The sequence below is a fragment of the Eimeria tenella genome, genomic scaffold (assembly GCF_000499545.2).
Source record: "Eimeria tenella Houghton genomic scaffold, Eth_scaff146, whole genome shotgun sequence".
In the NCBI taxonomy this organism is placed as follows: domain Eukaryota; phylum Apicomplexa; class Conoidasida; order Eucoccidiorida; family Eimeriidae; genus Eimeria; species Eimeria tenella.
This window is the reverse complement of record NW_013541518.1, coordinates 1-24,801: the sequence shown is the minus strand read 5'-3', so window position 1 is coordinate 24,801 and position 24,801 is coordinate 1. Positions and strand designations below refer to the sequence as shown.

The 24,801-nt window shown below is 47.9% G+C and overlaps 5 protein-coding genes across 5 annotated transcripts; 1 reads left to right on the top strand and 4 right to left on the bottom strand.

Moving 5' to 3' along the window:
- Positions 1–143: 143 nt before the first annotated feature.
- ETH_00007615 (uncharacterized protein) lies at positions 144–8,601 on the bottom strand (the record flags this gene model as incomplete). Its single annotated transcript, XM_013373431.1, has 14 exons — positions 144–344; positions 1,132–1,246; positions 2,259–2,410; positions 3,086–3,205; positions 3,740–3,880; positions 4,216–4,373; positions 5,293–5,398; positions 5,868–5,970; positions 6,379–6,460; positions 6,703–6,745; positions 7,019–7,138; positions 7,684–7,747; positions 7,832–7,910; positions 8,484–8,601. The coding sequence occupies 14 exons, from the start codon at positions 8,599–8,601 to the stop codon at positions 144–146; spliced, it is 1,602 nt and encodes a 533-aa protein (XP_013228885.1).
- Positions 8,602–10,111: 1,510 nt separating this feature from the next.
- Positions 10,112–13,282, bottom strand: ETH_00007610 (Kelch motif domain-containing protein, related; the record flags this gene model as incomplete). The annotated part of the gene is made up of 6 exons (XM_013373430.1): positions 10,112–10,596; positions 10,823–10,957; positions 11,153–11,238; positions 11,531–11,771; positions 12,139–12,452; positions 12,690–13,282. The coding sequence occupies 6 exons, from the start codon at positions 13,280–13,282 to the stop codon at positions 10,112–10,114; spliced, it is 1,854 nt and encodes a 617-aa protein (XP_013228884.1).
- Positions 13,283–15,673: 2,391 nt separating this feature from the next.
- ETH_00007605 (60S ribosomal protein L6, putative) lies at positions 15,674–16,276 on the bottom strand (the record flags this gene model as incomplete). Its single annotated transcript, XM_013373429.1, has 1 exon — positions 15,674–16,276. The coding sequence occupies one exon, from the start codon at positions 16,274–16,276 to the stop codon at positions 15,674–15,676; it is 603 nt and encodes a 200-aa protein (XP_013228883.1).
- Positions 16,277–22,063: 5,787 nt separating this feature from the next.
- On the top strand, positions 22,064–23,974 carry ETH_00007600 (uncharacterized protein; the record flags this gene model as incomplete). Its single annotated transcript, XM_013373428.1, has 2 exons — positions 22,064–22,639; positions 23,219–23,974. 2 exons carry the CDS (start codon positions 22,064–22,066, stop codon positions 23,972–23,974), a joined length of 1,332 nt encoding a protein of 443 aa, XP_013228882.1.
- Positions 23,975–24,409: 435 nt separating this feature from the next.
- Positions 24,410–24,766, bottom strand: ETH_00007595 (uncharacterized protein; the record flags this gene model as incomplete). Its single annotated transcript, XM_013373427.1, has 1 exon — positions 24,410–24,766. The coding sequence occupies one exon, from the start codon at positions 24,764–24,766 to the stop codon at positions 24,410–24,412; it is 357 nt and encodes a 118-aa protein (XP_013228881.1).
- Positions 24,767–24,801: the final 35 nt, after the last annotated feature.

Sequence of the window (24,801 nt, the reverse complement as noted above, 5' to 3'; positions counted from 1 at the left end):
TGCAGCAGCTGCTGCCGCACCTGTAGCAGCTGCAGCAGCAGCTCCTGCTGCTGCTGCAGCAGCACTGTCTGCCTCACCTGCTACAGCAGCAGCAGCAGCTCCTGCTGCAGCAGCAGCAGCTCCAGCAGCAGCAGCAGCAGCAGCTACTGCGGCTTTGGGTCTTCGTGTTGGTATTTAGCAATGAGCTGCTGCGCATAAGCCAAAGGGTTGATTGCCTCTTGTTCTGCGGTGCCTTCAATAGCTGCGAAGACACCCCACGGGGTGTCTGCCCAGAGTCGGGCATATTTGTTTTTCAAAAATGAATAATCTCCCGTTTCCAAGTCGCGGGCCCAGCGGTCGAAGGACTGCAGCAAACAAGTCATCATTATTGATTAATTAGTCAATTAGTTCATTTATTTATTTATTTATCTATTTATTTGTTTATTTCTTTGTTTTGGTGCTGGTTTTGCTTTTGTTCGTTTGTTTGCTCGTTTTTCGCTTGGCTTTCGCTTTCTGCACTTCCTGCATGCGCTGCATGCAGAAGGCTTCAGGCAGCAGCAGCGATTTGAACAGCAGCGAGAACAAAATGGAAGATTATAGCCAAATAAATCTAAAATTAAAACAAATAAACTAAAATAAATACTAATAAAGGCAAAAAGACAAACAAAGCAGCGCCTCGCAGCAGCACCTGCCGCAGCAAGTGCAAACGGAGCAGCAGCAGCAGCAGCAGCAGCTGTCCATACACCTGAACTGGGCAGCAGCAACCGAGATAAACTTCTCCTTTAAACTTCCAACACTTATATAAATAAAGCTTTTGACTCTGCACACTATATTCAACTAATTAAATCTCCTTTTTGCATATTCTAGATCAGTTGAGGCAATTAAAAAAGAAACAGATATATGCATTTATTTGCATGCATATATATTTACCTGCACATATGCAACACAAGTATATATGTTAAGTATATATTACAAATAAATTATTTTTCTTTTATTTTCATTCATATAGAAGATACACTTGCTGTGTATGTACAGCTGAATGCACAAGAAATGGCGCGCATGCAGCTGCACTACTCAGGTGTACGTACACCTCTGGCAACAGGGATTTCTGCATTTAGGCCGCAAAAGATTTCCACTTCTTTTTAAACTCACCCCTCTGCCCCGCTGCAGTCTGTAGAAGCAAACTGTGTGGTAAACTGCCCGCAAAGCTGCTTCAGAAGGCAAAAAAATCTCCGCCGTGGCAACTTGAAAAATGCTCTTCAGAGGGCTGCAGCAGCACTCCGCAAATAAAAGACAAATGGGCTTTTAAGTTTAGTTTTCAAATATACAAGTTAGGCTTTAAGTTAGCAATAGTGTTTAAACTTATTATCCTTTTATACATGTTACACAACAATACATATTTGCACAAATGTCTGCAGTAAAAGTCCGCACACATAGTTGTGCTGTACGTACACCCCATGGTGTACATGTACATACACCCCACGGTGTACGTAAGCGAGTGTATATGCACAAATGCAAATTTGGAAATATAAAAGTTTACAGAAGTCTTTTAAGATTCCCAAATGTAAATGCATGCAGCCATCTGCAGATAAACTTTGAAGAAAATAATCTGAATCTGCATGAACATATAAATATTTAAAAATGTAGGGGTCTGTAGATAAAGTCAAATGCAGATAATACATATATATATTTATACTTATTTATCTGTATTTATAATGTATATATTTATATACATTTATAAATATATACTTATATTTATATATATATAAATATATATTTATATATATATTTATATATATTCATAAATATATATGTATTTATTTATATATAAATATATATATAGAGGTAAGATATAAAGATATGCACTTGTCGGCATGCATCCAAACACACAAACGCAAGAACAATGTACAGACACTCCATAAACAAGAACTTGAAAACAAGTTTGGATTTATTTCTTTTAAAGTTGTTTGTTTAGATTTATTTCTTTTAAACACCAATTTATATTTGCACATGTGCCTAAGTAGGCCTTTATTGACTTATAGTTTGATGTAATGTTTCGGAAATATGTTTGGACAAAATGCACAACAGCCACTGGCAAAAGAAGCCACTGGGGAGAATCTGCGGCCCTTTCTCCCTTGCTGCATCACAGTTGACTTAAAAACGAATTAAATTGAATTTAAAATAAATTAAAAACAAATTAAAAACAAATTAAAAGCAAAGTAGTTGAGTTTCGCGGCTGTTGCAGCAGCAGCTGGGCTGCTGCATGCGCAGCAGCGCACCTGAAGAAAGGCAAATGGAGGCGGAGTTTGAGTTCTTCTTCTCTTTCGTCTAATTCTTCTTCTCCCAACAAAGAAACAAAAAAAGAATTATAATTTATTTGCAAAGCCACTGGGTTTTCCGCAGAAGGCACTGAAACTGACAACAGCAGCGCCTGCAAGTCGCACACTCAAATGCAGCTTTTCGAAATTCTGAATTTGAATTTGAACGGAAACGCGAGATTAAAGGTTTCCAGCTGTCTGTACACCCGCATGTTCAGAAATAAAAAAGGAAATTGAGCCGTTTGTGCTTTTTTGAGTTTAATTGTATTTCCTCGTTATCTCTGGATGCAAAGACGAGCCACAAAGACTCATATTCATGTATAGACGCGGGCGCATGCAAAGAAGCTTCTTTTGCATGCATGCGCATGCATGCGCATGCATGCGCATGCACAAACATGCAGAATATATCCATTAGAGGCTCTTATTCTAATTTGAGTGCATGCGGGGCGTCGGGCAATCACAAAAAGGCAAAAGCCATTATAAATCCGCATGCAAATGCAAGAAAGTCTGCATTCAAACAAATCAACTGAAGTGCATGCAGAAGCTTCATGCAAAATGAATATTAAAAACACGAAAAAACGCTTTTAAATATACTTATTTCGAGATGGTGGACAGCAGCAAACAAGCAAAGCAGGGGAGTGGGCAAATGCATGCATTTTGCATGCATTAGACCCCCTAATAGTCTGCATTTATTTCGGCGTTTTGCACTGCATTCTGGATTTAAAAATACCATTTAAAGTATTTATTTCTTTGAAAGATCTATTTGATTTTATCTTGCAAAAATGCACCTCTCGAGTCATAGTCAGAGTCAAATCGAAAAACGGCGAAGACCCCACGGCCGCTGGGGAAAGCCCAAAAAGCAGCTGCAGATCTGCACCCTTGCAAGTGACTTCGTAGCTCACTTCGCGCTGCAGTCGAAGCAGCAAAACCCTAAACCCTAAACCCTAAACCCTAAACCCTGAACCCCAAACCCTGCATCCTGGATCTTCAACCCTGACACCTGAACTCTTGCAAACACGCGTGCATGCAGATATCCCGGCAAAAGTGCAAGTTGCAATTAAAATGTAAATGCAAATGGCACTGTTTTGGCAAACATGAGTTAATAAAAAGGCTTTCTTTAGTTCAAATGGCTAATATTGCATGCACTTGCACTCGCATGCACTTGCATGCAGCAGCACGGAGCAAAACGAAGATGAAAGGACCTTTTATCTGCATTTCCAATCATTAAAAGCGCATGCAAATCATTGGCATGCGCGCAACTGAGTGCAGCAGATTGTGCAGATGAAAAGCAGCAGCTTTCCCATTACAAAAGTGCAAAAAGTGCTGCATGCGCATGCAAATTGTGGGTGTGGCCTCGCGCCTCACAGCCCCAACTTGGAGCTAAATTTAAATAATATAAATAATATAAATAATTTAAATAATTTAAATAATTGTTTTCTCACTTGCGTCAAAATAAGCAGCATATCTCTCGCAGTTCCATCATCAACAGTTACGGGGCCCTTGACAGCCAAAGAATAGACAAAGGGATTTGAACTTGAGGAATCCAGACGCCGGGAGGCTCTCAGCTGGATATACCTGCCAACCTGAAGAAGAAAATAAAAAATAAATTAATTTCAAATTATAAATGCGCAAATAATCATGCATGCACGCCACTTGCTGCGCATGCATGCATGCCTGAATGCATGCACAGATATCTACGCATGCATGCATGCGTTAAATTACTCTACGCGCATGCGTGCATGCACAGCTGCATCACTGCGAAGGCGCTGCATGCATGCATGCAAGGCTGCATGCAGGAACAGCAGCACGAATGGCTGCAAGCCTGCGTGCATGCACGCTCCTGCAGCTCCCTGCATGCACGCACGCACGCATGCATGCATGCATGCATGCATGCATGCATGCACTTGCTGCTGCGGACGTGTCTGTGCTGCAGGCGAAAGGCCACGCCCACGGCCTCGCAGGTGGGGGGGAAGACTGGGTCTTTGCCGGGCCTGGAAGCTGCAAACCATTCGGCCACTTTGGCTTTGACTCGCCCGTAGCCGCGAGCGCCTAAGTCGTTTAGCCGCAGCTCTTTGCCTGCACACTCACAGCACTTTGCTGCACTTTGCATGCGTTTTGCTGCACTTTGCATGCGTTTTGCTGCACTTTGCATGCGCTTTGCATGCACTTCGCTGCACTTTGCATGCAACTTTGCTGCACTTTGCAACTTTGCTGCACTTTGCATGCAGCTTTGCTGCACTTTGCTGCACTTTGCATGCAGCTTTGCTGCACTTTGCATGCAGCTTTGCTGCACTTTGCTGCACTTTGCATGCAGCTTTGCTGCACTTTGCTGCACTCTGCATGCAACTTGCATGCAGCTTCGCTGCCTTTTCACTTCTTTTCCTCAAATGCACGAGTTGCTGCTTCCATCGTCATGTTAGAGCATTCAGCAACTTGCGCATGCATGCATGCGTGCATGCATGCATGCGTTTGCATGCTTCTGAATAAACGCTTTCTTTTCTTGTCTTACAGCGCTGCATGCATGCATGCATGCATGTGCATGCATACTCATAAACAAATGCTCTCCCTTCTTATCTTATAGCGCTTCATGCATGCATGCATATACTTGCATATTTGTAAACAAATACTCTCCATACAAATCAGTAATGCACATTTATGTGGACTTTTGCGTGTTTGCATGCGCATGCATTGCATGTAAATGTACATCAAAGTGCGCATGCATGCAAAGTTACATGATTTACGTGAATATAGATGATGGATCTGCGCGTAGGCATGCCTATACAAGCAGCTTTCTGCTGCTGCAACTGCTGCTAGAGCTACTGCTGCAGCTGCCGCTGCAGCTGCTGCTGCAGCTGCAGCTGCTGTGGCCATCTGCCTGTTTTGCACTGCTAAAATAGCAATTTAAAGATTCTTTTATTTATTTGTTGCTTAAGGAATTAAACAAAAAATAAATGAATTAAATGATCAATTTCTTTTTTCAAAAATCAGAAAATACCTGCTTCGCAAGGCCCGTCTATGGCTATTGGGTATCTGAGGGAATGGCTGGCGTTGATTTCAGATTCTTCATCAGAAGAAGAATCTGTTTCGTATTTATTTCTTTTCTGAATACAAAAACAAAAAACAAAAAAGAAACAAGTTATAATGAATAATAAACGAGCCACGCAGAGCATTCTTCTTTGTATGGCGCTGGCTCTAATGCAATATATATATATATATGTGTATATATATATGTTTACTTATTTGCATTTATTTCTTTAAAAGGAAATACACAAATATACATATATATATGTTATATATTCATTTATTTATATACACTGATATGTATTCATAGTCAAATCTTCCATTAAAAATGAACAAAAATAAACACCACCCCAAAAATAGAAAAATCTGTGGAAAGAAATGCATTTGGAATTTAAATTTTCTTCATTTTTATTTTCTGAAGTTCGCTGAACTTGTTCTTTCTGCGCAGCAAAGGCCCAAAAGAGGCCAAAAGAAATGCCATTTCGTGCAAATGCATGCGAACAAATCCCAAGAATCTTCAAACTCTTTCCAAATAAACACAAACCCCACCAAAAAGTCCACAGCAGGCCTCTCCACAGCACAGCGGCAAGGCTCATTCCCATGCAAGGGGCAGCCCGTTCGCGCCTGCAGCGCCTGCGCCCTCCGCTGGGCCCTGCACGCAAACCCTAAACCCTAAACCCTAAACCCTAAACCCGAAACCCTAAACCCTAAACGCCAAACCCTCAGCCTTGGAGCCTAGCATTATTAGCTGGAGCCGTTCGCAAGATTTTTGCGTCTTTGGCACCTCATAGTGAGTAAGAGTCAGCTAGCTAGCTAAGCACCTGCCTAGCTAGCTAGCTAACTAGCTGCCTAGCTAGCTAGCTAGCTCGCTAGCTAGCCAGTTGTCTATCACCAAGATGGAAAAGATGCTAGCCAGCTCGCTAGCTCGCCTCCTAGCCGGATAGCTGGCTATGTGTAGAAGCAGCTAGCGAAATGGCTAGCTGGCTATGTTATTGTCTAGCTAGCTAGCTAGCTAGCTAGGTAGCTAGCTAGCTAGCTAGCTAAAGTTTGGGGTGCTTACCGATTTTGCCTTTTGGGCATAACCTCTGGCTCGTAGCTTTTGATGGAATCATCGCTCGAGTCAGACCGGTCCCTTAAGTCTACTGCGCAGCAGCAGCAGCAGCAGCAGCAGCAACAGCAGCAACAGCAGCAGCAGCAGCAGAAGCAGCGGCAGCACCAGAAGTAGCAGCAGCATCAGCAGAAGAGTCTGTGGCAGCGGGGGGCTAGAAGCACGCTACTGTCTGCCGAAATGCAAACAAACTAAAGCATGCCCAACCCTGTTCAGCACACTACAAAGCCTAGGGTTTAGGGTTTAGGGTTTAGGGTTTAGGGTTTAGATCCGTACGCGGCCGCGCGTTTCCCATTCTTTTCGTCCCAAAGAAATGCACCTGAGGCAGACGGAGCAGCAGCAAGCCAAGCGAATATAAAGCAGCAAAGACTAAATTGAAAAATAATTCAGAAAAATACTTTAGAAATAAATTTATTTGATTTAATATCTTTTTCAAAATTATGAAATTTCCTGAAAAGCTAAGCCGCTTTTAAAACAGGCAGAAAGCAGCAGCGGAATTTAAAGAGGCTCGGCAGCAGATCAAATGCAAAAAAAGCAAACAGAATTAATTAATTAATTAATCAATTGATTAATTAATTAATTATTTAATTACTTGAATCCCAAACAAAGTCAAAACATATTCTGCAAATAATTCCGCCTCTTGTTCGTTTTCAAATTCGAAAGAAAGAGACGCAGTTTCCCTTCGGTCGGTCCGTACGTACACCTCAGCAGACTGCAGCATTTCAAAGAATAAAAGTTTGCATGCATTTCATTAACTGAATCTTTTATTTATTCATTAAATGCGGTGCAAATGAGTTAATCTGAATACGAAAGAGGCAATTAAAGCAAAAATATAATTTGCAAAATATATAATTAGCAAAAAGTATAATCGGCGAAAAATGTAATTTAGATTTTCCACTAAATTGGAGTGTCTGTACACCTGAACGAAATGGGCACAGGAGCGGCGCAGCAAATTGAACTGCATTAATCCAAGCTACACCCCAAACACATAATTAAATGAAAAGCAAAAACAGAGTAAGCAGCAGCAGCAACAGCGTAAGCAGCAGCAGCACCAGCGCCAGCGTAAGCAGCAGCACCAGCGTAAGCAGCAGCAGCACCAGCGTAAGCAGCAACACCACCAGCGTACGCAGCAGCAGCAACAGCGTAAGCAGCAACACCCCCAGCGTTCGCAGCAGCAGCAGCAGCACAAGCTGCAGCAGCACCAGCATACACAGCAGCAGCAGCAGCGGCAGCAGCAGCACCAGCAGCAGGGCGCACGGTGTCCTTGCGCTGAATGTATCTGATGCTGGCAGTGGAGATTTGTTTGAGTTCTTTGCCGGCTCTGTCGCAAACCAAAATGCAACAAAAAGGATCATTGAGAAGTTTGAGGAGAAACTCCTGCGGCTTTCCCAGCAGCTGTACGTACACCCGAAAGTTCCGGTTCCGCAGCTTCGCGCGGCTGGGCGTAAACCGCCGCACTGTGGGGCCCCTGCGGCTTGCTGCTGCTGCATGCAACAGCAAATTGTTCACATTTGTTTATTTAAAACTTATTTCAAAACACTTTCCAACACTTTGTGTCTCTCGCCGCTTTCAAACTCCCCACACTCTGCCTCCCGCTCCCCCCAGCCCACTCGCGGCGCGCAGCCCTTTCGGTCCCCAACGAAAGCGCTGCAGCTTCGCCTAAACCCTAAACCCTAAACCCTAAACCCTAAACCCTAAACCCTAAACCCTAAACCCTTTGTGGTAGCTACAAAGCACAGGCATCCTACACAAACAAGAGGCGTCTTAGGTGAATGTAAGAGCTGGAACCAACACGAATTCTGTAGCGTACTGCCACAAACACCTTTTAGGGTTCAGGGTTTAGGGTTTAGGGTTTAGGGTTTAGGGCATTCGCTGCATCCCCAAGGAGGCCAAGGGCGTCAGCGGGAGATAAAGACTTCCAGCAGCATTTGGAAAGTCTGAGAATCCGGAACTGAATTAAAAAGATGAAGCTAAATTCAAAAGGTGAAATTAAACCGAAACAATGAAATTAAATCAAAAGATAAATCAAATCAAATATAAAAAAACTGCTGTCTCACCCCCAACCTCCCCCCGCCCCGGGCTATTCTTGGGGTCAAAAAACAGCACATTTTCCAGCAGCCATTTTTCCTCCGGCTGCGGGTCTTCAGCTGCAGCAGCAGAAGCAGCGCCCCCCATTTGAACCCCGACCTGCTGCTGCTGCTGCTGCTGCTGCTGCTGATGTTGCTGCTGCGGCTGGAAGTGCGGGTGATGAGGGAATGGTGGGTGGTCGTTGCATCAGTCGGCGGGCTGCAGCGGAAGAAAAGCTGCAGCTGCTGCTGCTGCAACGCTGCTGCTGCTGCTCGTGTTGCTGCAGCTGCTGCTGCTACTGCTGCTGGCGTTGAGCGTGTTGCTGCACCTGCTGCTGATGTTCCTATTGTTGCTGCTGCTTCTGCTGCTGCCGGTGGTGCTGCTCGCGTTCTTGCTGCTGCTGCTGGCCTCGCAGGTGTTGCTGCTATAGCTGCTGCTGCTGCTGCTGCAGTTGCTGCAGGGGCTGCTGCTACGTTTTGAAAGCTTCAGGGATTATATGGGGCGGGCTTTGCTGCTTGAGGTGAGATAGAGCTGAATATCATTCAGCAACGAGGCTGTTCAGTGGGAGCAAATGCGCACAAAACGGAACTTCGCCAAATTTTTGCGAATTGATCTTTCCCGAAATTAAACTAAATATAAAACAATTTAAAACAGAATTTAAAAGAAGCAAAATGAGGACAGAAACGGAGCGAGAGGGAGAAAATCGGGCTCCAACTCTTGCATGTTCTGTGTTGCGGTTCGGGTGAGCCACTGGTCTGCTTCCCGCGCGTGCAGATCCCGACAAAAAACCACTATCTTAATTGAATTAAGTAAAAACTATTTGAATAATAATAGAATATTCACTAAAATAGAGCAATTCAGAAGGTGTGGGAGGAGAAAATGACTTGTGGCTGCACACGCGCGTTTCGCCTGCTGAGGCGTCGATTCAAGAGAAGAAAGCAGGCGCTAATTTCATTTAACTCGTATCCTGTTTCTTTTTTATTCTTTTATTTCATGTTTTTATTCCTTTAAACAAATAAAAGAAAGATATTACGGGATATTTCCCGCTTCTTGGGGCGCAGCTCTGCACAGAGTATGCGTCGCTTTTTGCTCCATTCTACTGGCTATTAATATTCAACTAATTTAGCAGCCAATTCGACAGGGAAGCCACTAATATATTTTGCATGCAATCTGCAGAAACTGGAATAATTTTTAAAGTCAATTTTTTAGGCGCTGCATCGTGGGCTTCCCTTGCATGCATCTAAGTCCACGCGAACATATGTAGTTTCTTGCCAATGAATGTTGGAATGCAGCAATTATTAAATAATAAAAAAGAAACATAAATAGAATTACATTTACAGGACTCAAGACTCTTTGAGGGCTAGGCCTATATTGTTTTCCTTTTCAATTTCAACTTGGCGTTGTTTTCTTGCATCTGAGTAACCCTAAACCCTAAACCCTAAACCCTAAACCCTTCACACACAGCCCTTGGTGTGATTCAGAAGTTGATAAAGAGGAAGTTGTTTCGGTTTCCGGGGCCTTTTCAGCAGCAGCAAAACTGCATTTCGACTTACTTCGACCTGAGTTAAATTTCACCAGCTCCGGGATTTAGGGTTTAGGGTTTAGGGTTTGGAGTGCGTTACTCGCTCTCCTCCTCCTCATCACTTGAATCCTGTCTCTTTGCTGCTTCCAGAAGAGACTCGAAATGGTTGACTTTTTCGAAGAGAGAATCAACTTGACTTTCTAGGTTTTGGAGTTGCTTTGCTGCTGCGCCTTCGCGTTCTGCTGCTGCTGCTGCTGCTGCTGCTGCTTGCGCCTCCAACTTCTCGAGCCTCTCTTGAGCCGCAGCAACCTGCTGCTTCATGGCCTTGGCCTTGGCCTCCACGGCGCCCCAAGCAGCCGCTGCTGCTGCAGTCTTCTCAGCAGCAGCAGCAGCAGCAGCATTTACCTTTCCAACTGTTCCTTTTAAAGTTTTATTAACATTTAAAACTTCATTTCTTCTTTCGTTGCTGTCGCCAATCACTAATTGCAAATCCCCCACTGCCTGCCGCAGCCCTGCCAAGTCTAAGCTGCTGCAAACAGCAGCAAGGCGGTAAATTGCGCCTTCGCCCCCGCTTCCGTCCCCTGCCCGCAGCAGAGAAACGCAAACACGAAACAGGGTTTAGGGTTTAGGGTTTAGGGTTTTGAGTTTTGGGTTTTGGCGCAGGGTTACGCGCCCAAACCGCAGAACTGAAGCGCCAAAGTTTGGCGCCTAAGTTGCGGGCAAACTGGGGTGGTAAACAGCAGTAAAACTTCGAACTCAGGGTTAGAGCTAAGGGTTTAGGGTTTAGGGTTTAGGGTTTGGGGTTACCTGCGGCAAGGATGTGCAGCACATTGTCTGGGTCCCCAGTTGCGACGGCGTGGCCGTGAGATGTGGGGCCCTCGAGAGGACAGAGCAAATTGATTTCAAACCAAGAAGAGACTTCGCAGTCGAATGCGTTTAAATCTGGCCCGCACACGCCCAAACCCTAAACCCTAAACCCTAAACCCTAAACCCTCGACCCTAAATTCTAGGCGAAAGGCGCGCGTGTAACCCCTCGTTGGAAAGGGTTTAAGAGCGTCAGCTGGGTTTTATCTACTTTAAATTAAAATAAAAGATCCACAAAATAAAAAAAGAAAAAGAAATGGACAACTGACGAACCGAAAAACTCAACCTCCCAGCCCAGCCAGTTCCGCCCGCTGCCCCCGAAAATGAAGCAGCGAGAGCCAGCAGCAGTGGCAGAGTGTCTGTTCAGCAGAGGAAAACCACAAAAATAGAATTGATACAAGTAAATGTTTCAAAATATAAATAAATATAAATAGACAACAAAATGAAACAGATTTGCACTCAAATCCGCAGCAACGGAGGCAAAGTTGTTGTGAAAAGGTAGAAAATGATTTATTTATTCCGTGGAAATAGTTGCTTTATTCCCCTCTCTGCAAAAGCCCCCAGTAAACTACAAAGGGAATGAGGCATCAATTTAATGAAAATGAAAAATCATATTGAGTTAAATAAAGAAAAAGAGTTGCAGGAACTCACCCGTGCCTCTTGGCCGGCACAGGCCCCGCAGCGTCTTGAATTTGAATCCACTTTTGCTGCTTCGAGCTGACTGGCAGCAGCCACAGTTCGTTTGTGTCGCTGCTGCTCACTAAACCCCCAAATAATAATAAGTGCTGCATTTGTTTTGCACTTTTGCTGCTGTGGGGCCCCACAACCACGCTGAGGCTGTGGTGGCTCCGCGGCGCCGGAGGGTCTTCAGCAAGCACTTCTTCCCATTCCCCTGAGGCGCCCATCCTAAACCCTAGACCCTAAACCCTAAACCCTAAACCCTAAACCCTAAACGCTACACCCTAAACCATGACCAAGTGACACAGGAAAGCGCTGGGGGTCCCGAAACCTCGAGCTGCTCATCTGACGAGCTCGCAGCACCTAATGAACCTCAAGCCCTAAACCCTAAACCCTACACCCTTAGTCCTAAACCCTAAACCCTAGGGCGCGAAGCGGCGTCGCACCGCGTACATCGCAGCTACTTTGGCCGCGTGCAGCTGTACGTACACCCCACCTACCTCTGCAGCAAGAGCCCCACCAAGAACAATCTGCAACTTTCAGCAGCAGCAGCAGCAGCAGCAAATGGAAACAAAGCTCACCGTCTACAAACTTGAAAGTGTCTTGCAGAAGTGAGCCTCCCTCTGCTTGACCCCCGAAGATGAAAAGGGCGTTTGCATGCGGCGCTGCTGCTGCAGCGTGGTGGCAGCGGGCCTGGGGTGTACGTACACCGCGGCTCAGCTGCCTCCACGAACTCTTGGACAAACTGTAGAACCAGCTTTCATTTAAAAAAGACTCTGAAGAACTCAAACCTCCAAACAAAAGGGCCCCCAACTCCCCCCCGACTGCAAACGCTGTTAAGGATATTCCAGACACAGCTTTGGGCTGCTCTTTGCTCTCCTCGGGGGCCTCAAACCTGCACAAGCAAACCCACTACTACACACACACTGTTAGGGTTTAGGGTTTAGGGTTTAGGGCTTAGGGTTTAGGGTTCAGGGTTCAGGGTTTAGGGTTTGAGCGGCAGCGGGCATCTGGGAGAGCCCGCGCCTCGCCCTCCGCCTCAAATCAAAGCGAAAAAAGAAAAGCCTTTTGAATTTGAGACATTTGAACTTATCAAAAAATAAAAAAGAAAAGATTTAAACTCAAGCCCCACTTTTGTCTTTTCGAATCATATAAGACAAACTCTGGGTGCCCCTCTGCAGACCCTCCAATCCAAAGTCCAATATTTTCGCCCAAGTCCACAGCAGCAAACTTTGAGGCCCCTTCACTCCCCGGCCATTTTGCTGCAAGACTTAAAATGAATCCTGGGGGGGAGCTGCCTTTGCTGGGGGCTCCCCCGCAGGGGCAAACCCCTTGGGGGCCCCCCGGGGGCCCCCGGGGCCCCCCGGGGGGCCCCCGGGGGCCCTGGGGGGAGGGTCTTTCTTGGGTTGGGGAGGCCCAGAGGTCCAGGTTCTTGAGAGACTGCTGCACGCGCTGCTCCTGCGTAGCTCTGTCGCTGCTGCTGCTGGTGCTGCTGCTGCTGTTGCTGCTGCTGCTGCTGCTGCTGGCTTTCCTCTGAAGCCCTTTGGAAGAGTTTTCGTTTGGCTTCAGGTCCCCCGCCTTTCCTTTCTGGCGGGGGGTTTCCGTAAGGCTGTTGGCTGCAGCAGCACTTTTCTTCCCCGCTGCTGCAGCAGCGGGAGCAGCAGCAGCAGCAGCAGCAGCTTCTGGGGACTCCCTGGAGAGCGGGGAAGAGGAACCCGAGCTCATTTGGCTCAACTTTCCGAAGGAACTGGAGGGTGGGGTTGTTGTTATTGCACTGCTGGCTCTGCTCGGCTACACACCCCGGGCAGCTGCGGCTCCAGGGGTTTCTCCCTGATTTGCAGGGTATACAGCTAGCCCGTAATAAAGTATTACTTAAAGTTTATAAAAAAAGCAATAAGAAGTTCAAAGAAAAGCCACTTATGAAGCAGAGAGCCACTGGTTCAGGTGGTCCTTGAGAGGTGACTCGCGATGCGGCTCTGCGCGGCTTGGTCTGCTGCAAAGACAAGAAAACCTAATTAACGGCGGCTTTCTTTAAATTAATAAAGACTTATTGCAATTAAAATAAAGAATAATGTGTGAAATAACCCTAAGGACCCGCCGGGTCAGTGTCTCTAGTCACTTCTTTATAATGGTGCCGTGCCTCGCTGACAGCCCAAGAAACCTAGAAGTTCCGAAAGCCCCCGAAATTCACCCTTTTCTTCTTTTTAAATTCAATCGCAACTTGAAATATTCATAAATTCAAATAAAGCTTCGGCAAAAAGAAGAATTCCAGGTGCGTAAATGTCGGAATCGCTCCTGCGCACTCACCGCGAAGAAACACTGCCGGTCCACTGCTTGCAATGGCGGCTTATTCGCGCTGTTTTCAAATTCAGGAGAATATAGCAAAACAAATCCTATAAACATCAACTTAAATGATAATTTGTCTTTGTTTAATGGCATTTAAAGTCGCAGAATCCGTCAAATCCTCGCGGAGGAGCTAGCCGTCGGCTAGGGCTGCTGGGGCGTTCAAATAACCAGGAAAAAGGTGAATGTCTCGCCTACACACTAAACCCTAAACCCTGAAAGCTAAACTTCAAACCCTAAACCCTAAAACTGAACCCCTAAAACCTAAACCACCGGCCTCAGCCCTCGCCTAGCTGCTGCCCAAGTATGCAGCTGGCACAGCCAAGACAGCGAAAAAACAGCAGCAATAAGCTGGAAACTAAGAAGAAAAACTTGCATTTTGTCATTGGGAGAAACATTTAGACAAAATAAAGAAAAAATAAGATTAAAAAGCGAAAGAAAAATGGAAAAAAAAGCTGCAAAATTGCAAACAATTCAACTTGCAGCTTTTAACAGCAGCTTCCCAGTTCCAGCAATGCAGCTTCCATTCAGATGCTCGCGGCCTCTGGACTGTCTCAGTTTAATTTTATTTAATTGCAGCAGCAAAGATTATCATTTTTTTAAAAAATAATTATTATTTATTTTAAAACGAATAATAATTATTAATTATGCAAAGGGACAAAAGGAATGCCCTTCTGAACAGAATGGGAGTGACGCAGCAAGCCGGTCTGCAGCAGCATTTCTTCTGTTGCAGCAGCTGCTGCTGCTGCTGCCGCTGCAGCTGTTGTCACTGCCACTGCTGGCACTGCTGCGGCTGCTACTGCTGCTATTTCTCCCGCCGCTGCTGCAGTTCTTGCTGCAGTTGCTGCTGCTGTTGCTGCTGCTTTTGCCTTTGTTTCTTCTATTGTTGCTGTTGCTGCTGCTGCTGCTTTCTAGGTGAAAGAACCCCATCCATCGCATTGCGGTTCTGCGCAATGGGACTGGGAATATTCCTGTGCTGCCATTTTGCTGCTGCTGCTGGCTGCAGCAAACAATCAGGCTAAAGAAGAATATCAGGTTTTTTATGCTGCCACTTTGCTGCTGCTGCTGCTGCTGCTGGCTGCGGCACTCCCTCTGTGGGATCCTTACGCCTCTGGGGTGTCTAGACAGCCTCTCTGCTGCTGCAACAGGCGATGTCCCACAAATGCTGCTCATTTCCACTTCAGCAGCAACTAGAAGCAGCAGCACTGCAGCAGCAACTAGAAGCAGCAGCGCTGCAGCAGCAACTAGAAGCGGCAGCAAACAAAGAATCTAGACTGAAAACGGGGCAGCAAGGAGGCAGCAGCAGCAGCTCAAAAGCTGCACAGAGTGTCTCCTGTTTGCATCGGCTAAGACTAAAACATAAATCTATTTCCCCTCTAACAGACACAAAGTTTATTCCTTGAACAGCCCCACTTCAGCACTAAGTGCAGCAGCAGCAGCAGCAGCAGCAGCAAGACAAAGTAAAACGCGTCCCTTAAGGAGCCCACCGGCTGCAGAAGTTCACAAATGAAAGTTTGGCGGGAAGAAAGTGGAAAGCAGCAAACAGTCTTTCGACCTCCACCAACCAACACCCCACCCCACGCTGCTGCTGCTGCTGCTGCAGCAGCCCCGCCGCTGCTGCTGCTGCTGCAGCAGCCCCGCCGCTGCAGGTGCAGCAGCCCCAGCACATCTGCTGCAGGTGCAGCAGCAGCCGCAGCGCCGCAGCCGCAGCACCCGCTGCAGCAGCAGCCGGTGCAGCAGCAGCAGCAGCAGCAGGCGCTGCAGTGGAAAAGCTCAGAACTTCATGGCGTGGGGGGCCATGTTGGCGCGGAGAGTGAAGCGGGTCTTGAGGTACTGCTTGAGGAGCGGGTCTTTGTTGAGAGCAGCAAGAATGGGTTTGTCGATTTGCTGCTGCAGCAGCTTGCGGGCCTCGGGGAGCTGCTGCTGCTGCTGCGCTGCGTCCTGCTGCACGAAGAGCGAAGTGTCGTCTTTGCTGCGCAGCTTGCGCTGCGCGCGCTTCTCGCTGCTGCTGCGCACAAACATCTCCTGCTGCACTCCACTCAAGTCCACTTCGGAAATGTTTATTTTGCTGCTGGTGGCAATGACATAGCGGGGGTTGACGCGGCGCAGCGGGACTCCGTTGACAGCAAAGGGGCCGGTGACCAGCAGCAGCCCGGAGGGCTGCTGCTGCTGCAGACACACCACGCGTTTGCCGCGGAAGCCGCTGCTCAGCAGAATCAAAACTGTTCCCGGAGTTATGCTGCTGCGCAGTTTGCTGCTGCTGCGGCCCTGGGCCTGCCGCTTCAGCGCGATGGCCCGTTTGTTCTTCCGCCGCAGGCGAAAGCGCCGCGCCCCCGCTGCTGCTGCTGCTGCTGCTGCGCTCTTCCCCGCACTCATCTTCCCGCAACTACGCACTTCCAAGCGATTCAATCCCAATTGCGAACCTTTCAGCAGCAAAAGTACCAACCCAGAGGCATGCACAGGCCCCCACCCCCGCCCGAGGGGCGTGGGGTGCGCCCCGCCCGGCCCGCCCTCTGCATGCATGCAAGCCCCATCCCGCGCCCCTACTCCTCTTCTTCAGCAGTTAAACCCTTAATTCTTCCTAATTCTTGTTTTTAGATACTTTCCGCTTTTTCGCAGGGAAAATGCCGCCAGTTTTCTCCGCGTTCCGCACCCGGACTCTCTACGCCTACGTTCTGTATAGACACCCCACGCTAGCCGTGACGAAGATCATGGGGCTTCTCTGCTCACTGAAGCCTCACTCCTTTCTATTTTAAATCCCAAACGCAACATTTAAATTCCAAATAGAGTTCAGCTTTTCAATATTCCATTTAAACTGATATTCGGCAACTTCGCGGCTAACCTCCCCACACGAAGGCGTGTCGCTGGCGCCACTTCCCATGGAAGGCGCTCCATCAAGAATGGGTTTAAATGAAAGCAGAATTAATTTTCAATTGAAAAATTCAAAATGATTCTTTTTTTATAATTTAGGGAGGGAAATAATGCCACAATCGAAGCCAAAAAGCTTTCCCCGCAGCTGCGCAGGCACTGCGCATCCACTGAAGGCAGTGCCAGCTGCGTGCGCTGAAGGCAGCAAACAAATCTGCTGCTGCTGGCCCCACACTATGTCATTTTGAACTTAAATAAGAAGGCAGACGCCCCAGCAGCAGCGGGAAAAAAGAAATAAAACAGAAAAAGAAAAGGAGCAAAGAAAGCAGAGACCAGCAAGAAGGATGTTGTCGATCTGCTGCTGCAGCAGCAATCGCGTGGGGCCCCAGGTAGCAATCTGGGGATTCACTTTGCTGCTGCAGCAGCTTGCGCTGCTGTTCTGCAGCAGCAAACTGAATCCTTAGCAACCTGGGGCCCCACAGGCCTGCAGCTGCTGCGCTGCAGCTGCTGCGGGCTGGGGTCTTTTTAGCAGCTCCAATAATTGCACCAAGGCCAATTCAGATTTTAATTTCTCTGATGCATTTAATGGAATAAAATGGGACTTCATTTTGGCATTAAAGAGAAGAAGAGCTGCGGGCTGTTGCCCTTGCGGTGTATGTACAACGCAGAATGCCAGCTTTCTCGTTCAGATCTTTGAACAGAAGCTCTTCACTTTCCAAGCTGCTGCAGTTTATTAAACCATTCATTAAATGAAATTGCACTCTTAAAGTGCAGCAAAAGTGGCATTTTGGGGGCTCAGAAGCCCCAAACATACTTCTCAAAAGGCATTTCCTTGCTGCTTATTTTTGAAATAAAATGCTGAGTTTGAGCAGACAAAAAAGACCATGTAGGCGATTCAAAAACAGGAAAACGGTGAACTTAATTGTTTTATTTGCTGGGCAAAAATAGCAGACAAATCCATTTCAAAAACCCCCCGAAGGCCCCACACTCGGTTTATTCTGCAACATAAAGTGCTGGCGCATGCAGCGAATTCTCAGGCTTGCTGCCAGCTCTTAGCAGCTCAAAAACTCCTTTCGGTGTTTTTTGAAAAAAGAGCTTTCGGTGATTTCCCGAGTTGTTGCTGTTTGCTGTACCTACACCGCAACTGCAACAGCAAGGGAGCCGCTCTTCTGTGGCTTCTCGGGCCTCATTAGCAGCAAATTGGGCTGTTTAGATTTAAATTTTATCCCCAGGAACTGCCGCATAACAATTTAAAACTAGCTTGGCCTTATTAGAGTTATTTCAGCAGGCAGAAAGCCCCCAAGCACACAGCAGCACAGGCCAGTGGGGCCCCTTGTGGGGCCCCCCGCATGCGAAGCTCTTCATTTTGCTGATTAAAAAGACCCAAATAATTTTAAATAAAATGCAGCAGCACAAATTGCAGCCACGGGGATGCACTTTAAGTGCAGGTGTGGCAAAAAAGAAAAGAAGAAATGAAACTCCAAGACCTTTTGTCTTGAATTTGAAAATGCATTTATTCGTTTTAGATAAGAGGGGGAGTTGCAGATGCTCAAGTGATTAAATGACATAAAAAGAAATAAATAGAGTTGGAATTAGAAGAAAAAGAAACAACAAAGCCAAAGGCTGCTCCTGCCGCAGCGTGACTTTTGTGAACTTAAAAAGGCAAGCAGTGGAAAGCGCTGCTGCCTGGAGCTTCTAGAAGACTTTTCTGTTTATTTTTCGAATTTTTTGCTTCAAAAAGTAAGTATTTTAATTATTTGGAAAAAAATACAAACTTTAAATGGTTTGCCGCCTTGTGTTTCACTAAAAGTCAAAAGATGGCTACAATTCAAGTTGGGGCTCGCACACGCGCTGCAGCATAGTTGCAAATGCCCTCGATCTTAATTTATTTTATTTATTTAAACAATGAAATTAAAATAAAATGATTTTAAAAAGATTAAAAGTAAGTTTACGCGCAGTTGCTCTCAGAGGTTGGCTCCACACGGCCATTTGCCACCAGCAGCACTGCTGCGCACAAGTATGAATATATATTTCAGCAATTATTATTAAGTTTAAATAAAAATTAATTTAAAGTATTTTAAATTTGATTAAATAAAAGCCAACAGCTGCGCAGCTGCTGCTTTCCTTCATTTGTGCAAATGTGTAGCTTTCCTTAGTGGGGAAACACAGAAGAGTAGAACGCCAAACTTTTGAGCTCTAGACTCACAAAACATAAAAGCTAAAATTGTTTTATTGAAAAAGTTCCGTTGAGGCAAATGTTGCGCATTTTCTGAAAAAATAGCATGCATAGACTGGAGTGCATGCAGTTTGCATGTTGGGATGCATGCAGTTTGTCCGTTGGGCTCTTAAGTATGGCCCTGAGAAGCTCTATACACCTCGGGAAGCAGCACAGATGAGTTTTTAAAGTGTTAGAATACGTTTGAGGGATTAAGTGGCATTTTTATGTTTGTTTTTGAACAAATGTTCAACACTTTCATGCATAAATGTGCTCTGCATATCTGGGCGAGCCTTAGTTCAATTTTGTGTGTGCGTCTTTGCGCGATTTCAGCAGTTTTGCATGAAAGCATTGCAGGTGGCAGCAGGGAAATGTACAAATACACTTCCATTTGTTGCGCATTTTGCAGATTTCTTGCAGATTCGTTGTCAAATTCGCGAAGAGACTTAACTTATTTGTGCAAATTCAGAAAGAGAATTAACTTATTTAAGAAATTCACAAAGAAAATTAATTTATTTGTGAAATTCAGCAGCTAATTTTGTGGTTTTCGACGGCCAACGAAGTGAACTCGACAGCCCACTCGCTAAGCTCCGTCAGCTTTCCTTTGTGACTCTGTCTGACCCTCTCTGTGTTCTCTGTACTGAAAATAAATTAAAATGTCTGTGGGACGTTTCAATTTGCAGGAAAGTTTGAATTCAAAATTTGCATTCCTTTCCTCCAGTGGCCGTGTACTGTCGCGTACACCCCGGGGGCCGTTGGTGTTATGCAGATCGGCCCCTGCAGCACTCCACGGCGGCCAATTGCCGTCAATTCTCTTTAATTTTGGCATGTTTTAATTTAAATTAATCAATAAAAGGGAGTAAGCAGCAAAGAAATTGCCAGACGAACCCGCAGCAGCAGGAGCTGCAGTGTGCCGATGGCTCGGCGGCCGCCGAAGCGCCTGCCGGTGCTCTCTGTTCCTCTGGTGTTGTTCCCACGATTTGAATTGAATAAATTGTTTGTAAAGAAATAAAGTGTTTGCTAAAGAAATAAAAAGTGAATTAGTTTCGAGTTTAGATGTTAGACCGCAGAGGCAGACCGGAGGCTCTTCCGTGGGCCAGTGAGCTGCGTGTCGTCTGCGGGCGCCGCCACCTCCCCGTTTGCCCATATCTCTTTGTCTTGCCGAGCTTTCTCTGTAAATTCCACTTTTATTTTCTTTTTTAAATTTAGAAAAAGGGGATTTTTAACCTAACTTATCTCTCTGGCCGCAGATCGGCCCTGCAGCAGCAGCAGCAGCAGCAGCAGCATCGACGCTTCCCGTGCAGAGAACAGTACCCCAAAGAGGACTTGAACCTTTTAGAGAGAATAAAAGAAGATAGTTTTTGGTTTTTTCATCTCAAGAACTTGAGAAGTGGCAGCTTTCGCCGCTTGTTATCCCTCGCCGGGGCCTCAGCGTTGCCTCTCTGCGCAACGCTATCTGCAGCTGCTGCTAAACTGGCAAAGACACTGCAGCAGAGCAACACAGCTGCGCCTTCTTGCTGCAGCAGCAGCTGCAGCGGGCGCTGGGCAATCTGCTGCTGCGGCTAGCTGCTGGGCGCGCAGCTCTTTGTCTGCTGCTTCCAGAGTTGCAAAAAACTTCGAAAAGACTTCAAAAAAAGACTCTGCATGCACTGCATGCAAAGACAAAATGCCTTCACTTGCTACGGAGGAACTGGTGGATCTGGAGCGGCTCACGGGGCAGCTGAGGTGTACGTACACCGCATCCTGCTGCTGCAGCTCAGCACTCCTGTTAATTATTTATGTGGTTTATTTGCTTCTTTTGTTTATCTTTTTTATTCTAAAATGCAAAATTGCACTTTTGTGTCTCCGTAATACGTGTATAGTTAGGCTGCGGTGTCTGGACACCACAACATGTTTACCTGCATGCGCTGCCCCACTTCTCTATCACGTCATCTGCTGCTGCTGCTGCTGCTGCTGCATTTGCTGCTTTTCGCAGCTTTGAGGGACGAGGAGCGCCGTTTGCTGCAGACTTGGGGCTGCCGCAAGTGAGGCTTTCTTTTGCTGCAGCAGCAGAGCAGCAGCTTATTACGTAGTGGGGCCTGGCCGCAGCCCGTAAACTTGGTTTGCTGCACCTTGCTGCTTTCTCTTTACCTCTAGACTCTGCTGCTGCGGTTTGCTGCTGCAGCAGGCCTGTGGGGCCCCGCCCTTCCCCTCTCGGGGGACCCCACAGCAGCAAAGCTCCGACGGGCCCCCGAAGGGCCCCGCAGCCTGTGGGGCCCTCTGCAGCAGAGAGAGATGCTGCTTCTCTCAGCAGCTTGAGGAGAAGATCTTGTGTGAGTCACCCTGGCTAGCTAGCTGAGTGGCTAGCTGCCTAGCTAGCCAAGTGGCCACCTAACTAGCTCGCTGATTGGCTCGCTCGCTAGCCAGCTAGCTAATTGGCCTGCTCCCTGCCCAGCCAAGCAACTAGCTAGCTAGCTAGCTGGCTAGCTATTTGGCGAGCCAACTTGCTAGCTAGGTGGCTAGCTAACTAGCTGGCTCACTGACCGGCTAGCTAGTCAGTTTGCTAGCTAGGCTTCTTGCGTTTTGCATGGCGATCTAGCTGCCTACTGAGGCCGCTAGCTAGCTGGGCAGCTAGCTAGCTAGCTAGCGAGCTAGCTAGCCACGAAGGCTTTGGAAGGGCTGACCAGCTAGCCACTGTGGCTGCATCTGCTGCTGCAGAGGAACCTGGGCCTGCGGGTGCGGGTGATGGAAGGCAGCAGCTTTTCTCCTGCCTCAGACTCCTCCATTCTGAAGGCCCCAAGCCCCACCAGTAAGTCTATTGTGCATGCATGCATGCATGCATCCATGCGTGCATGCATGCATGCATGCATGCATGCGTCCTTGCATGCACACTAGACTTGCTAGTGGGCGTGCATGCATGCGCGCTGCAGCACCATGCTAACAGTAACAGAGCAGCAGCTGCAGTGCCAGTGAGGATTTGTTTAATGGGGCTGAGCTGGCACTGTGACGTCTCCCGCAGAGGCAGCGGCGCAGCGACAAAGCAGCAACAGCAGCAGCAGCAGCAGCAGCAGCAGTAGCAGCAGCGGCAGCAAGATCCCTCCATGGCAGCAGGAGTTCACAGAGGCAAACTAAAGCGGGGAGCCTTTTCTTTTGAAAGCCCTTTCCCTTTGTGTGTTCTCTGCTGCGCCTCAGATGAATTAGCAGGAGCACCGAACTGGGGCGCTGGTGCTGCTGCTGCAGCACCTGCAGCAGCAGCAGCAGCAGCAGCTGGTGCTTCAGTTCAAAAGAATGTGGAAAAGCCACTGGCAAGAAGAAATGGCCTTTCACCTCTTGTGCACAGCGGCTCTGTCCCCGCTGTCTGTACATACACCCCAAAGTGGCAGGGGAAAAACAAAGAAAATATTTGTGGGGCCATTTTGAGTCTTTCAGAAAAAGAAGCAAAAGTTTCTTTTCAGTCGGCTGCTGTAGAACCATTCTGCAGCAGCAGACACAGGCAGCAAACTGGCCCGGAGGTCCAGGGACTGCAGCAGCGCGCCGAGGTGCAACACACGCCACAGCAGCAGCTGCGGCTGCAGCAGGAACGGCAGCAGCTCCTGCAGCAACGCCAACAGCTGCAGCAGCTGCAGCAGCTGCTGCTGCGAATGCCGCAGCAGCAACCAAACCAACTGCACATCAAGGTAATGGCTTTCTTCCTTTCTTGTCACTTCAAGTCTGTTACTCTGTGTGCCCTTTGAGCTGCAGTCAGCCAATGCAGCAGCAGCAGCAGCAGCAGTAGCAGCAGCAGCAGCCAACCTATGAACGTACAAAACGTGTGGGGTTGATGCGTGTGAACTTCGCAGGACGACCTGAACTTCTGGGGGGGGAGGCGCCAGCAGCAGCAGCAGGAGCAGGAGGGAGTAGCAGCAAGCCATAGATACACAGTGAGGCTAGCAGCAGCCATGAAGACACAAAGCAAAACAGCCAGCAGAAGCAGCAGCTGCTGCTGCCAGCACAGAGCTGCGGGGCTATTGCTTGTCGCATATTCTCTAATGAATCAGATGGGGAGCTGGCTAGCTATGTAGCTAGCTGGCTAGCTACGTAGATAGGTGGCCAGCTGCACAGCAGCCAGTTACGTAGCTAGCTGACTAACTATGAAGCTAGCTGTCTAGCTCTGCAGCTAGCCAGTCACGTAACTAGCTAGCTAGCTAGCTACCTAGCTAGCTAGCTACTTGAATATGGAACTTCCTTCTTGTGATTCTCTTGCTTTGGTTTGACAGACTGTGACTCAATTGGGAGACAAAACGGCTGCATGCAAAGAGCAGCAAGGAGGCCTTAGCAAGCAGCCAACCGTGCAACAGCAGCTGCTCGAGGCCCAGAGGCGGGTGGAAATGCTGCAGGCTCTGCTGCAGCAGCAGCAGCAGCAACAGCAACGCCACCAAAACAGGGCCCTGCCGCTTCAGGCGCCAGACCTGCTGCAAAAGGAGCGATCAACGCACCTGCAGCAGCTACGACAGCAGCAGCCGCTGCAGCAGCAGCATCTGCAGCAGCTGCGACAACAGCAGCTATCACAGCACCAGGAGCAGCAGCAGCTGACACAGGCTGGTACTTGGCTGCAGCAAAACCGGTGCCGCCCCATACATCTGCATGCATTGCAGCAAAAGAGGCCCACAGCCCCTGTGGCTTCTCCGCCTGCCCGTCCCCAAGATCCTGGGTGTTTCGAGCAATCTGCAGCAGCAGCAGCAGCGTCCACTGCAGCAGCAGTTTATGACACAGCAGCACGTACAGCAGCAGCAGCCCGCGCTGCAACAGCAGCGCGCACTGCAGCAGCCCGTAGACCAGAAGCAGCCGCATGCGCAGCTCCGTCATGTGCTGCAGCGGCAGCAAGTACAGAAACAGCAGCACGCGCAGCAGCAAAGCTCCCCGCAGAGCACGCAGCAGCAGCAGCAGCAGCAGCAAGTGCAGCAGAGCGGCCTGCTTTGGGGGGCCTGAGCTTCCTTGGCGCAGCCAGCCCTAGCGAGCCAGAGCCAGAGTAAGCTGCAATATCCTTTTTGTCTGTTTGTGTTTCTAAAAATATATCCTTTAAATTTGCCTTTTTATGGCTGCAGAGAATACCCCACAGTGGGTCTTTTGTGTCCTTGGGCTCTGCTATGCAGCAGCAGCAGCAGTAGCAGCAGCAGCAGCAGCAGCTTTTGTGTGTCTTTTTCTTTTTGGGGCCTCTGTGTGTGCATAATTTGCGTCTCTAGATCTTTGTTGGCTTGGGCCCTTGACTCTCAGAATTGCTGCCTATCTCCTTTAAGCCTTCCTTCAGGGTTTAGGGTTTAGGGTTTAGGGTTTAGGGTTTGGAGTTTAAGACGTAGGGGGTTTAGTGTTGGCCGCTTGAGCTGCGCGTGGCTTTGCTTGTCCATTTATTTCACTCTTTTCCTTTTTACCAAACTATTCCATCTCCCAACCACTCCTTTTGTCTTCTCTCAAAGTTCCTTCTGTTTGCTGCTGCTCGTTTGCTGCTGCTTAATTGCTGCTGCTTGTTTGCTGCTGCTTCTCCGCAGCCCCAATTTGCTGCCTACCAGCACCTCTCTGGCCCAGGCGGTGCAGCAGCAGCACAACGAGCTCTTCTCCGGCCTTAAGCGAGTCAGTCTCTCCGCCTCTTTGCTGCTGCCTCTCTGCTTCTTCCCAAGTTCCAGCAGCAGCAGCAGCAGCAGCAAGTGCAGCAAAGGGGCCTGTTTTGGAGTGCTTGAAAGGCCCCCGGGGGCCCCCAGGGGCCAATGGGAGGGCGTACAGACCCGGAGGCCCGTGGGGGCCCTAAAATTCCCTATAGTCTTTCTCATAAAGGGTTCAGGGGGTACCTGGGAGCCCCTGAGAG